At 50.8% G+C, this 14,801-nt stretch overlaps 1 protein-coding gene across 13 annotated transcripts in view; it reads left to right on the top strand.

Moving 5' to 3' along the window:
- Positions 1-5,630, top strand: part of BCAS4 (breast carcinoma amplified sequence 4) — a 53,177-nt gene extending 47,547 nt beyond the window's left edge. For 8 of the 13 annotated variants that reach the window (XM_073236448.1, XM_037006295.2, XM_037006285.2 and 5 more), the window contains 2 exons: positions 5,076-5,194; positions 5,330-5,630. In XM_073236448.1, the coding sequence (XP_073092549.1) occupies positions 5,076-5,194; positions 5,330-5,532 (322 nt within the window). In that variant the 3' untranslated portion in view covers positions 5,533-5,630. Of the gene's footprint in view, positions 1-2,570; positions 2,759-4,519; positions 4,611-5,075; positions 5,203-5,329 lie in introns of those variants that run through there. The other 5 variants (XR_012131268.1, XR_012131266.1, XM_073236449.1 and 2 more) reach the window with 3 other exon arrangements.
- Positions 5,631-14,801: the final 9,171 nt, after the last annotated feature.

The raw sequence follows: 14,801 nt of genomic DNA, 5'->3' as shown, positions 1-14,801 counted from the left end.
CTTTTGGTGGGGAGGATGCTGGCTGAGCCAGGACAGGCCCAAGAGCAGCCCAGTAGCACTCAGGCGTGAGGACAGTAGCAAGGTGGGCCTGGCCCTGAATCCTACAGTCTGTGTGTGGTGACCTGTGACTCAATGCACACTTGTGTGGGATACACGGGAAAGGGTCTGCTGTTCCTATTCTATTTAAGAATACAGATTTAATTGAGGAGCAAACTATGGCCTGGCACACTCTTTTTGTAAATAAAGTTTTATTGGTACACATCCATGCCATTAGTTGACATATTGTTGGTGGCTGCTTGTGCTATAAGAGCAGAGTTGAGTAGTTGCAACAGAGACCATTTGGTTTGCAAAACCTGGACAGTTTCCTATCTGGCCCTTCACAGAACAACTTTGCTGACCCTGGCCTGAACAGAAAGCCAGCCAGGGTGAGGATGTGCAACTGGGGCTTCCCTAGAGGGGGATACAGGTGGACCAGAACTTACAAGGGGCTGTGGGGGATTTCTGGAAACAGGAGTCAGGGGTGGGTGGCACAGGTCAAGCCAAGGCCCTGAGGTAGGTGAGCTTGGCTTTAGAAGACAGTGATCTGACTGGGGAGTCAGAACTTCAGGAGAGAAGCCCTGAACTCAGGCAGGGCCCAAGGCTCTCCTGTTTGGAGTCTGTCAGAAAAGAAGCTGCTTCATGGTGTAGACTGCAGGGGGCCCACTTTGAGGCACCTGCTGGCAGCTGCAGGTTATAAAAATGGTGAAGCGGAGGGTGGGGCCTGGGCCACAGGAGAGCACCTCCCCCTGTGCTCCCCCAACCCCTTGACTAACTGGGGCCACAAGGAGCTGTGGGCCCAGAGCTTCCAGACCATCTGATTTCCAAGAGAAGCTGACAGTCTGGTTTTCATGAGAAATTTCCTGATTTTTTTCATGTTTGCAATTAATTCCATTTTCTAAAAAATCATGAAGCAGGCCAAGCACACATGCATCTGGTGTGTGGGCCGGGAACCCAAGTGTCCGGGTGGCAGTGAGGATGGGGCAGTGTGTGTAGACTGCAGGGAGCTGCCAGGCCTGGGGCCCCAGAGGCCCCTCTCTCGAGGTCGGCCAGCAGGAGGCTAGAAGGGAGCCTGGGAGGGAGGGGGCACGGGCAGGGTCAAGTTTCCTGTTCTCCCATCCTGTCCCAGAATGGTGGAACATTCCTGCCTGCAGGCTGGGGGAGGGAGGTGAAACTGAACATCCTCCTTGCTCACCTGGCAGCTCCCAGGGGGAATCTTATGCCAGGGGTGGGAGGTACCGATCTCCCAAGGCCCCTCTGAGATTCTCAAGGGTTTGGGTCTGGCCCTGTGCGGTGATGGTCAGGGGCTGGGTTTGCAGCTTGGCAGACCCAGATGGACCCCTAGCCTCATGGTTCCCCGGCCCCTGCCACCTCTGAGACCCGGGGACCACCCCTGGTGTTGCAGGCTGCCGTGAAGATCCACGAGAAAACAGCTGTGACAAGGCTGGGTGCCCATGACATCCCAATGTGCCTGCTGTTGGACCTGGCCCCTGGGATGGGGTTCTGTTCTCCCCAACAGCATCTGGGGCATCTGGCTATTTTTAGCCTCACACACCAGCTCTCACCTGCTGATTTAAGCTGCTGGTTTCCAAGCTCTCCCTGCACCGCTGTGGGTTTATTATTTGCTTAAGGCAGGACTCTTGGATGCAAGGGACAGCAACCCAGGTCAACTTGGCTTAAGCAAAGAAGAAAATTCCATGGCCCGAGGAACAGGAGCTATCCCTGAGGGACAGGAACTATCCCAGGGTAACTGTAGCCTCAGGCAAAATTGGATTCAGGTGCTCAAATGATATTATCAGGACGCTGTCTTGTTCTGTCTCCCAGCTCTGCTTCTCTGTTACCTTCATTCCCAGGCCCCCAGTGTGGTGGCAGAAGGGTCATCCTCACAGGAACCTGGGTGGGGGTGGGGGGTGCGTTTCTGTCTCCATAGCAACAGTCCCAGGACTGATTCCTGCTGGCCCAGAGTGGTCACATGCTTGGCCCAGACCCATCGCTGCTCAGGCCTCCTTTCACCCCCAGCGTGAGCTGTGGAGGGGGGACTGGTTTGGGGGGCAGGCACAGGTGATCCTGCAAGAAAATCAGGATGTGGATGCAAGACTGGGAGGTGGAGGCTGGGCGCCCCGAAGCCGCCCGTGCCCGCCTGCTCTCCCAGAACCCCGTTGCGAGCTCTTGAGGCCACACCCAGAGCCCCTGGCTCATCGCAGGCCCCCGCTTCCTCGCTGACTTCAGGCTTAGTTCTCCAGCCACTTTCCCACATTCTTCCTGTGCCCCACGATGTTGTCGGGAGCTTGCTGCAGGGCAGAAGTAGGGCTACACCAGTTCCACAGCCTGTCCCCCCACCTCCCAGGTTGGGGACCCTTTTGAAAAAGGAAGGCAAACCGGTTCTCACAAGCCCCTGTGGGACCCTCATGGTGACTTCCTCTTCTCAGGGGCCCAGAAGGCAGCTCTTTAGTAATCCCGGCGCTGCCTGGCTGGCCTCGGATGGGAGGCTCACCACTCCCTGCATCCCCCTTTTCTTTGTTTTCCAAATGCAGGGACCACATTCCCCTCCATCACTGGGAAAGACACCTCAGTTCCCTGCATGGAGCTTGCTGGATCCCAAGATGCCGCTGAGTCTCTTCGGATGACTTCTCGTTCGTTCCTTCATGGTTGCGTTGATTTCCCCCTTTCTGGAAGGCTTGGTCCTTGAGGGAGGAGGCTGAAGTCCCATGCCAAAGAACAGGTCTGGGATGAGGCCCGGCAGTCCCAGGGGAGGCCACATGGCTCTGGCCTGGTCACAGACCCTGGAGGCCTCTCCCGGGCCCCTCCCCTTGCCTGAGTCCTCAGGGTCATGAGAAGGGACCTGCCTTTTCAGGATCACAAAATGCTCTTTGACCCCTAACCACATGTCAGGACGGGGGATCTGGTCTTTGACTTGTCATTATTCACCTGAACGTTGCATTTTGTAGACACCACAATGGCCAGTGATCAGGGGAAACGGGGTGAAGGTACTCTAACACTGCGGGTCACCCGCAGGTTGCATCCCTTGGGCTGTGAGATGTGTCCGCGGCTCATTTCCCAGCTGTGCTCTGGTCATGATGCGGCTGGGGGACTGCATCTGATCTGCAGGGGTGGGAGGCAGCCCGGGGGTGGGGGGCAGGGATAGACCTGGTGCCCGAGTTCCCCCAAGCAGGCTGAGCCATGAGTGGCTGACCCCGGCTTGACTGGATGGAATGTCCTTCTGTGAATTGCTCGCCCTGGTTTTTCAGCTGTGGGATGGTGACGCAGGGAGGTACTCGGTCCCTCAACTCCTGAGCATATCCTGCTTTCTTTGAAATCTTTTGATGATTTCCTCCTCCAACAGAGAGAGGGCTTGATGTGGGGCCCTGGGGCTCAGACAGGAGAATCCGTTGTCCACTCCCACCTTAAATCTGGCCACTCACCTTTGGGGACACCTGCTGCAGCCTCCTCCCTGGTCCCCTCGCTCCCCAACAGTCTAGTCCCTGTTCTGCTCTTTGTAAAACACACGCCTAGTTACACACAAGCTCCTGGTCACTGGCTTTACTGGCTTCATCCGCATCCACACACTGACCTGGGACTAGACTGAGCTGTTTTGGTGCCCCAAGCCACCACGCCCACAGTGCTGGCTACATGCTGTTCCCTTGCCTGCAGCCCTCCTGCTGGGCGCTGGGGCCCCAGGTGGCCCAGCCTCCAGAAACCTCCCTGAGCCCCAAGAGGGGTGGCGCCTCCCCTGCCTGGTGAGCCTCTGGCCTGTAGCCCTCCCCATGCGGCAGTGTGGTTCCTGTTGGTTTGCCCCCTGGTGACTGGGACTGCATTTTACAGCGGCGGCCTCAGTGCACAGAACCCAGGGGTGCTGAGCGGATGAGCACCTGGAGGGGTGGGGGGTGAGGGGGTGGGATAGGCCTCACTGTCAAGCCTGAGCTGCCCCGCCGGGGCAGCACTGTGTCGCTGTGGGAACAGGCACAGTGGGGGAGGGTACGTGGGGCACAGAGCTCTGGGAGAGCAGGTGCCTCACCTCCTGGACCTGGCTTTATGCCTGCACGCAGGGCTTGGCAGGAGCTGGGTCTCAGCTGCGGGCACAGAGGTGGCCAGGGGATGAACAGTTGAGGGATTTGCGGGTGGGGAGGGGAGGGTGGTGACAGGGGCCCTGGATGCAAATGTGCAGAAGGACCTCCTCCCTCTGCACCCCCTGAGCCCCACACACCTGCCCATCTCCTGCCGGCCACTGGGAGCATCAGCCTAGCGGCCTAGCAGGCCCCTCCCTCCTCCAGTGGGTCATAGTCATTTCCCTCAGCCCTGGCTCCCCACGAGAGTCAAGTGGGAGCTTGAGGGACCCCGTGCGCAGGCCACCCTCAGACCAGTGACATCAGACTCTCCTGTGGGCCCAGGCAAAAGCTGTCGCTGCTCCTGGGTGAGTCCAGGGGCCCCTGAGCTGGAGAAGCAGCCTGTGAGGTGGCCCCCTGTGAAACTGGTTTTCTTCAAGGTGTGTATGTGCCTGGAGCTTGGAGAGGGTTGCTTGGTGGAACACCCCCTGTTCCCAACTTCCCCTCAACAAAAATCCACACCAGAAATAAGTAAGCGCTTCTTGAAATGTTTTTTTTTTAAGTAATATATGCATATGGCACAAACTTCAGGCTGCACAAATGGATCCCCAGCGAAAGGGCGATCAGCCACGCCCGAGTCCCTCTCCCAGCAGCAGGCCCCGTGCCTGACCACCGCGCGGAGCTGGCCTGTGCATGCACACTGCCCATGTGGGCAGGCCCGAGGGGCCCCTGCCTCTGGCCTGGTAGCATGAGGCGGGCTTCTCGGTTGTTCTCTGTCTGAACCTGGCCCTGCCTGTTCTTGAGGCCCGTGGAGTGCTCCACGGTAGACATGGGCCTGCCCCGGTGGCCGGCTTTGACTATCACAAGCAAGAGCCTGGAAATGTCAGTCACATGAGGAAGGTTCCCTGCAGGATGAATTCCTAAACTGGAATTCTTGGGTCACAGAAAAAGTGAATTCAAATGGCTCATAGAACATGTCATTTTCTATCATTTCAGAAACCGTCCACCCCAGCACCCCCAACGTACGAGCTGCCCACGCTGTACAGGACCGAGGACTATTTTCCTGTGGACGCTGGGGAAGCGACGCTCCAAACCCCCAGCTGCCATCGGCATCTGTGAGCCTTGTGGTCCTGCCACGGGGATGTCGTTGGAAAGCGAGAGTCGGTGTACGCGGGAGCTGGGGATTTTTTTTTCTTATTGCTGTTGCTTGGCTTTCTGAATTTCCTCCCTTACTTCACGTGAGACCACAGGGTTTGCAGAAGCAGTTGGAGCCCATGTGTGGCAGAGCCTCGGGGGTGATCCGGAGGAGGCATTTCCCACCAGTGTTCGGCCTGCCTGGTGTTCTAGGATGAGACGGTCACGTCTGCGGAGCCACCTGGCGCGGAGCCTGGAGACTCAAATTTCCCTTTTCCAATGTGAAGGGCTTTGTGCGGAAATCATGGGGCTCACTTAGCGCCGCCATGGCTGCAGGCCCCTCCATGCTGGTCGGTCTGCCTGCGAACTGCAGCACCCACGGGCCTGAGCAGCATCTCAATAAAGGTGTCAAAAGGACACGTGTGGTCTGGGTATAAATGTTTTCTCAAAGGGTGCCCCTGATCATCCACATTGCTCATTATGACGCCCCTCGCCTGAGGGGACACTTTAGCTTTGGCCTGTAGATTCCCAAGCAAGGATGGACAGATCATGAGGATTTCCAGAGGCCTTCAAAGCTGGGTTTGCCTTCATTTCTTCTCATGCAGATGAGTTTCCTGCTATTGTCCTGAACCTCCAGATTCCTCACTTGAGTGACGGATCCTTCTGGGTTTTCTGGAACTTTTCACAGAGCCAAGAAAACACACATGCGCAACTACCCCTCCGCCTACCCCACCCAACTGCAGACCTTCATTAGCGTTTCAGGGAAACCTCACACAACGCATCAGGAGAGGGAGCAGTAGAAAACCAAGGAAAAGGTTGAGTCTTGCCAATTTTAGGACAGTGTTTCCAATACAGGTGGATCCCTTGTTTTAAGAAGAGCAGGCATTTTTCTGTGGAGATACTTTTTTTAATGAAAAATTTGTGTGCATTATTTTAAATTATTGAAGTGTAGTTTACCTACAGAAAAGTGCACCTAACTGTATGGGTCATGGAATTTTTACAAACTGAATGCTTCTGTGTAACCCAGATGCAGAAACAAGCAAGCCCACATTGTCAGCACCGGGAAGCCCCTCTCCCACCCACCCGTGCTCCTGCCACTCAGTGCCTCCCGCCCACCGCCAGGCTAACACCATCCTGATGCCTGACAGGTGCACAGAGTTGCTGGCCTCTCTGCTTTGTGCAACTGGAGGCTGAGTGGCATCTGTACACACAGGATGTCGTCTCTGTGCCTGGCTGCTCATGGGAGGCATCCCTGTGGCTGTGTGTGGCTGTGGCTGCAGCTTGTTAGTCCTCGTGGCTTCGTTGTACTGGTCAGGACTGTTTTTAATGATGGAAGCTGAGATAGTCACTGGGTCCTGGTCTGCTTCAGAGATGCAATGGTCAGTTAATTTTTCAGACAAGTGATGAGGACACCAATTTCTGGAAAGTCGAGTATATGTGGTTTGCTAGAGATGCCCAGGCCTCTTTCTCCTTCCAGAGCCTGAACCGGGGCCCAGGGAGAGGTGAAAGGGAATGTCACAAGATCAAGCCACAGCAATGTAAGTGTCCTGAAGTAGATACCCACAGGGCCGTGGTTGAGAGCTTACGGGCCCTGAGGTCAGCCTGAGTGGCACCATGTCTCCTGCACATCTCACTCCCGTCCTGTGCACCCCTGGGCTAATTGCTTATCCTCTCTGAGCCCAGCCTCCTCAGGAAGATACAGAGGCTAATGGTACCTGCCTTGTGGGTTGTTCTGCAGATGCAGCAAGATGATGTATGTGACTGCATGGCTCAGGGGCTGGCAACAGGCACTTACTACTGGGTGGCTGCTGTCACGGGGACTGGCCTGGGTGGGGACAGGGCTGATGTGTGCTGCTTTTCTCAGTTGATGAGTGGTATCCAAGAACCTCAACAATGAGTGACTTAGAGGCTGCCCTTGAATTTCAGAGCCAGACCGAGTCAGGGAAGAGTGAATGCTGCTAAGAGTCCAGCGAGCTCTCTCAGAGTTTTGTCCTTGAATTCTTTTAGGGACACCCCCTCCCACTGTCAGGGATGAGGGGTGAGGTTGCATGAAAGCGTCTATGGGAAAAAGGTGACTAATGAACTAGAAATTGCCATTTCAAGTTTCCTGGGAGCTGCAGTGCCAAACAATGAACTTTTAGGGACACCTGGAGATACTGGGGAGCCTGCCAGGGACTCCTGACCTCAGCTCCTTGAGCTGCTGTTATTCTGGTGGCGCTGTCCTTGTTCCAGGTGACCCGAAAGGCATCTCTTTTACAGAAAGTGACTGACCTGCCTCCTGTCACGAAAAGGAAAGCCTGACTACTGACCTGAGCAGGCCCCCCAGCACACTGCAGGGGTCCCTTTGCAGCCTAGGTGAGGCAGATCCCTTCCTTTCTGCTGTGCCTCTCATTGGTCAGGGATGCCAGTAGAAAGGCAATTGCAAATGCCCTCGAGAGCAAGACTCCGGTCAGCCACCACCCCGCTTTCCCAGCAGATGTGAACTTCATGTCTGTCAAAGCAAGAGGTTTCAAGACCGTGGCCCACGGGTTGGCAGAAATGTGTGGGTTTGCCCTGAACTGTTTTAAAATGTTTTCATGTTGAGAAAACTGGATAGCCATCTGGAAGAAATAAAGGGAGTCCCATACCTCACTCTGACACCAGGAACATTTCCAAAATTCCAAATGGATTAAGGAGGAGTTAAGTGTATAAAATGAATTTATAGAAGAAGGAGCCAGAAATATTGAAGAATCATATAAAATCCAGAAGCCATAGAAGATAGATAAACTTGATTGTATATAAAATTTTAAATCCTCTGCGTGGCAAAAACAAAACTTAACAACAAAAATCCCAAAACAACAACAAAATCCTAAGCAAATTCAAAAGACAAATGACCAATAAGATGAAAGACAAATGGGGAAAATATATCTGCAGCTTGTATTAGAAAGGGATAATCACCACAAATGTATAAACTGCTCCTACAAATAAATAAGAGGAAAAAATAGATGTGCAAAGGATATGAACAGGTATTCACAGAAAAGGAAATGCAAAAGGCATTTTACACATGTGAACTGATACTCAACCTCAATCTGTATCACTAAATGAATTACTTTTTACTCTATCCAGCTGGAAAAAAATGAGATTTTTTTTTACACTGTTGGTGAAATGCTGAAGAAAATGCATTCTCCTACATTGATGGTGAGACACCATTCTCATGGAAGTCTGGCAGTACTTACAAAATTAGAAATGTATATACCTTTGGACCTAGTAATTCTCTCTAGATATCAAGCCTCCCAATATACACACATGAGACAAAAGATAAATGCAAAGGGTTATTCACTATGCATTGAAATAGCAAAACGTTGGCAAGAACTTAAGTGTCCATCAGTAGGGGATTAGTTCAGGTGTAGTGCATGCACACATACACGGACAGACGGAATCCTATGAAGTTGTAAAAATGGATTAGAAGCTCTTTATGAATTGGTATGGAAATGTCACTAAGATATGAAGGCCAAAATGTAGAAAAATGTACATAATACACTACTATCTGTGTGGGAAAGAAAGGCATTAATATTCTCTGGAAGGATAAACAAAAATCCATTTGGGGTAAGATATGTACTTTTCACTTTTTACTTTTTTATAGCTTTTGATATTTTGGTGTTCATTTAAAAAACTCAAGATCAATTGGCAGCAACTAAAAATTAAGACAGGCCACATAAAGAGCTGGACGTCCAGTTTCTCTTCTAAAACTGGACTATCTGGGCTCATTCTTGCAAGCAACAATGAGCTGAAGCTGGGTCACTTTAGAGGGGCCATGCTCTCTAGGTTTCTCTCGTATTTAAAGTGTTCCACTAGTTTATTTTACCTGCCTGGCCCCTGTGGGTAATTTGCATTTAAGACCCTTAGGATCAGAGAGCCTTTGACCATGGAGATTTACTCCAAGGACATGGGGTATGTGAAGAAATGCAGCTGGGTGCAGGACAGCAGCTGCCTGGACACTGCAGTTCCAACAACCAGCAAGCTAGCAAGCATCTCTGTGCCTCAGTCCGAATTCCCTGGGAACTTTTGCTATAGGAATGTGTACTTTCTGTGGCTCTCCTTTAGCAAGTGACTCATACCAAGTCAGACAAAGACGTCATAAGAAAACTACAGACCAATGTCCCTAGTGAATATGGATGCAAAAGTCCTCAAGTATTAGCGGACTGAATCCAGCAACATACAAAAAAAGGGATTATACACCATGACCAAGTGGGATCTCTCCTAGGAATACAAGGTTGGTTTAACATCTGAACAGCAATCAATGTAACACACTTACTAATAAAGGTAAAAAAAACTACATGATCATCTCAACAGATGCAGGAAAAAGCATTAGACAAAAATACAACATCCATTCATGATAAAAGCTCTCCTTGGGATGGAAAGGGGAGTCCTCAGAGAGAAGGATTAGGAGCTAGGCAGACACCCCCAAAGGTGTCTAGTTACAGGATTACCAACTCTCTGGAGATGATTTATTGACCCAGGCAGCTAGAGGTATCAAGGCATTTTCCTTCCTAGGTTAAAGCAAAATCCCATTTTGTCTTTTTTCTTTGTTTTCCTACAATAAGTATTATTGTTTCCAGTTGGCCCACAGCTTGGGTGAGGGTTCCAGAATGGCTAAAAACTGCCTCCCTACTGGCTGCAGGGAGAGGCTCAGCCAGAAGCTCTGACACCAGGGGGATGCAGAGGGGTCCCCGAAGGTTGCTGGGCCCTGGAGGCTCCGAGTTGTGCTGGACTCACTTTGTCTTATGGTCAAGACCATGGGCATCTTTGGGGTTTGGAGGAATAAATGCAATTCTGACTCCAGGTGGCTGTCACAGAATTTCCCCTGAGTCCTGTGGGCTTGCTGTGGACTCAAAAGCCTTGAAATTCTTGCCAGTGATCATCAGCTGGATGCATTTCAGGCTTGCAAGCAGCTGGGGAGGGGCTGTGGGTCTGAGGCCTGCTCCTGCCTTCTGTACTGGGACTTCTGGTGAGTGGGCTTTGCCGGCCCCATGACGCTGAATTTGAGGAACCAGTTGAGGAGCCTGCAGTGGACCCATGTTTTTGGTCAGGATAGACATATGGTGAATCCTCTGAGGAACCAAGCCAGCCAAACCTGGCTCTGGAGGTCGGGCCCCCTCCAACCAGAAGAACTTTCTCACCGAGCCTTCCAGGGAGCTGCTCTGCCAGGAGCGGACCTCTCCATGTTGCATCAGCTCCGCTCGTGGGGAGGCAGGCCCACGGTGGACGAGACAGAGGAGACCTGGAGGAGCGCCCCGAACAAGGTTTGTGCCATTTTCTGTTGACATTTTCTGGAGCTGCGTGTGGCTGCCGCTGGGGGCCCACGCGTGGAGTGAGCATTTTCTGCCAGGCCCATGGCCGCCTCTGCCTGGCGAGCCAAGGGTGCAGGAGGGCACTAGCTGGCACGTGGAACGTTGTTTTCTACACACAGGTTGCATCTCTGAGTGTAGAGGCGGGGGTTCTTAGGCGGTCTGACAGGTGTTTGTTGAGTGGGGGTGCTAGACTAAAGGGTTTTACACAGGAAAGCGCTGGTGGCAAATATATTAATCAGGGGAAAGCTCACACCACAGCTCGTGTTCACTCGCGTCTTTCAAACTGGTGTGCAGTGCTGGTTGCACAGTGGAATCAGCTGGGCCGCACCCCAGACCAATTACATCAGAGTTTCTGGGAGGGTCCTCGGTACTGAGGTTTTAATGCTGTGCAGGTGGGGAGAATCTGCAGGCCAGGCTGGGACTCTGCTTTCAAAGAAGAGCAGTCCAGAGATTTTCAAGGATTTGCTACCCCTTCTCAGCGGCAGCAGCTGCACTTTTCATCGGTTTGCATCCTGCCTGAGGGCTCGTTGGGACCTGAGAATAGTGTGGAATTGGGTTTGAGTAGGTTTCTGGTTTGAGGCGAATTGATTCCACCGCAGCTCCAGAGATGGGTGCTGATAGATCCAAACCAGTCAGGGTAACCGAAGCTCACCGTGGGTCACGGTGGCTCTGGCCCAAGACCACCGGCCACAGAAACTGGTTCTGGAGTGGGCCAGTCGGCTCCAAGGTCAGGACCCTTGCTCAGTAGTGGGGGAGGGGAAACCCTCGCTCAGGGAAGGTGAATGGGAAGCGCCCTACAAACCAGGGCACCTGCCTGGGATGAAGGTAACTATGTGGGTGACAGGACAGGACAGGACCTGAGCTCTTGCTGACGTCACTGAGCATCTTGCCATACTCACGCATAGCTAGTTACCTGCCTGTGCCCTTTCTTAAGCCCAGTCTGATTTGGAGTTCTTGTTTCATAAAAAAGGAGTCGGAAGCTGGGTAGGGGACTTAATCACTGATGGTCAGAGACTTCCCTGGGAAGCATTTTGAGCCCAAGCCCAAGCCAGAGCCACCTCTAGATTCCTACTTCGGTGCCACCTGGCATACATTAGGTAACACAAGTCACACCGAGGCACAAGGTCATCCAATTCTCTCAGTCTTGCCTGGCCTAAGGAAAAAGTGTCATTTTGGTTCTAGTGTGCCCCAAACCTTTCTGAGTTTCCTTTTTAACAAACAGTAAGTTTCCGGCTCACAGTCCTCGGCAAGCAATAATAGTTTGTGAAAATGTGGTATGTTTTGTCTTGGATTTAATAGCAGCTTTCATTAATGGTAAATTATGCTGGTTGTCCTTTTTTTGTAGAGACATAGTTTTCCTTCTCAAAATGGGGGTTTGAAACATGCTAAGCACATTAAGCGGCTGCTAGGCAGATGTGGCAGAAAAGACAGAGATGGCCGTGTGAAGGAGTACAGTTTGGGAAATGCCGAACCAAGGAAAAGCGTGACGTGTTGGCTTGGAGACTGGGATTGTGTCTTTGCACTTTTGCAGGGAAGCCTTTCTGAGGAGAGTCTTTAGCCAAGATGAAGACCGTGTGGCGTGGCTGGGACTTCCAGGGGCTGTGGCTGCAGAGTCAGGCTCCAGGGACATGGAGCTTCTCTGAACCTTCAGGTCCTGAAAGCTGAAATTAGTACTCCTTGACTCTTTTTTCGGGGGTTGGGTTGAGGGACTGGGGCAGGACCATTTTGAAGACACCAATTATCTTGGGTCTAGTGTCCTACAGCTACTACCAGGAACGCTTCAGTGGTGTTTGCAAAGTGCTTGTTGAGTAAATATGTGCTCAGGATGTGTGCTGAGCTCCAGGTGTTTTAGGAACTGTCTACTCCTAGGCAAGGTATAAGTCATGCTCCTTGCATGGAGGTCCCCTCCTTGGAGGACAGGGCTCTGGGTTTGAGCCTCTCTCTGCTCCTCCTTCCTGGGAATGCTCGCATAGCTGTGCTGGCAAGTCATGCAGCAGTCTTTTCATCAGCGGTCTCCAAGACAGGGTCTTAACCTTTAATTCCTAGGCTCCCAAATGGCTGCTTCGTGTACACTGTCAATACAGTGTAGCATCACATTCTACTGTGGTCTAGATGGCAGCCAGTATAGTGCTTATAAGTACATTGGAAACGCCCTTTTATTCTAGCTGTTTATTGGGAGACCCATTTGCTTCACTTAGTAGTAAGACATTAATAAAGGCACAGCAAGATTTTTACTGCAAAAACCAGTTTAGGTTTAAATGACCTTACACCTTTCTAAGGCCTGATGGCATCCTGAGGGCGGGGAAGGTTGGTTTACATCACAGACTCATGTGAACACAGTGGTCTGAAAAAAAATCCACACCTGCAACTCACTGAAATAGTGCAGGAGATTTTTTCCTTTATTCCATTCATAGGGCATGTCCTAGAAATTACAGAGCGCCCTTCCCATTGCCTTCTCCTAGAGCCCTTTAAAATCATGACTTAAGGATCTTCAGGATGTGCAACTTGAGCCTTATCTGCTGATTTTTGATTAACAACCCTCACTCAAGCTGCAATTCTACTAGATTCAAGTTACAGTGAGTTATTTAGTAAGGTGATGGCAAGTAGCAGGACACAAAGAATTACCAAATGGTGACCTCCTTTGGTGCAAGTTTAGATATTTTCAAGCTAATTTTCCAGTAGTAGTTGGTAGAAAATGCCTTATTTTCTAACTCAACGCACTGTCAAAAACTTTATCTCAGTTCAAGTCTGTCTCTAGACCACCTCACTGCAGCAAATTGGTAACTGGTATGTTGGGATGTCATTTCAGAATGGTGGGAGCTGTCCTTTTATTTAATCTTCTGGGGGTTTAGAAGTTTTGAGATGTTTTTGCGTGACTCTGGTGAAAGAAAACTGCAGTTAATGAAGTGAGCAACAGGATTAGAAACAAGGTCACGATGGATAGAAAAGCCCATTGCCTGAGGGGGAGAAGGCTGCCGATGCTGTGAAATTCGTGTATTCAATATTCTACTTAATTTCGTTGGTGAAGAGGGGATTTCCCATCACTCAAGCTAAGCGGTTCTCAAGGTTTAGTGGCATAGCAAAAATCACCTAGACATGATTTTGGGGTCCCGTATCAAGGGTTTGGTGCTGGTATTGTGCAGCCAAAGCAGGGGAACCGCCCATCCATACAGTACTTGCTCGGCCAAAGCAGTGTAATGGCTTATAGATAGTTTCACATGGGGCAGTCTCTATCTTTGATAGATATTCACATCTGGCACTCATTTTATTCTCTTCTGAAACAGTATGCATCTTTACCCAGGGACAGGCATTTGTAGCAGACACAACCATAGGGCAATAAAGGGGCTAACCCTTTCCTGCTTGGATCTTAAGTGGGGACAGAGCCGTTTGATAGATACCCTGTACTGTTCAGTGACAGGGAACCAAAGATGGGACAAGAATATACTTTGATGTACTGAAACGGGAGAGAAACCATGGCACTTGTCAGTCTGATTCTGAAACTCATGGCTACGTTTGAAGGGCAAAATATACATCATTATTCAGTCTACAGTTAACAGACGTTAGGTGGCAGATTGCACCAGATTTCCAGATTATTCCAAAAGCAAACAGTAGCAACACCTTTCTTTTAAAATGGCTTTTATTGAGACTTTTAGGGCTTCTGCAACATTTTTAGTTGGGAATCTTCATTTCCAATTCTTAGATGGCTATGCTTTTAACAAATGCCAACGAGGCTCACCCCCACCACCTTGGCGTGGAAGCACACTCATATCTCTGCTCAAATGTCCAACCAGGGCTGTCCCCTGCCCCCTCTGCTATTCTGCACAAGTCTCATTAGTGCTCCACACAGGACTCATAAAGGCAGGCTAAGTTCTTCCCACCACCTATTAGGCAGAGTAATTTCAAAATGTGAGATGGCTTAAATTCAGCTGAAATTACTATCCTCTATTAAGAGAAACAGACATTCTCAATACCGGTTTGATTCAATTATCTGTGGCATCTTCATTTGGGGACAGCCTGTCCTAAATATTAGCTGGTGCCCACAGAATTTATAATCTACCTGTATAACAGACTTCAAATAGCTCCATGCCAACCCCAGACACCCTAAAGGTTCTAGTTTATTCTTAACACCTTCTCCTGTACTGTTTTTGAGGAGCGTTAAAACTTGACATTTTAGGGAAGTTGGTTGAAATCTCTACTCTCCTAAAAGCTATGAGGTTGTTGAATCTTTGAGAATCTTAGAAATAATGGAAACCAGGCA

Source organism: Manis javanica, chromosome 5 (genome assembly GCF_040802235.1).
Source record: "Manis javanica isolate MJ-LG chromosome 5, MJ_LKY, whole genome shotgun sequence".
NCBI classification, from domain to species: Eukaryota; Metazoa; Chordata; class Mammalia; order Pholidota; family Manidae; genus Manis; species Manis javanica.
The sequence above is the reverse complement of the archived record's forward strand: the minus strand, read 5'-3'. Positions and strand labels throughout refer to the sequence as shown.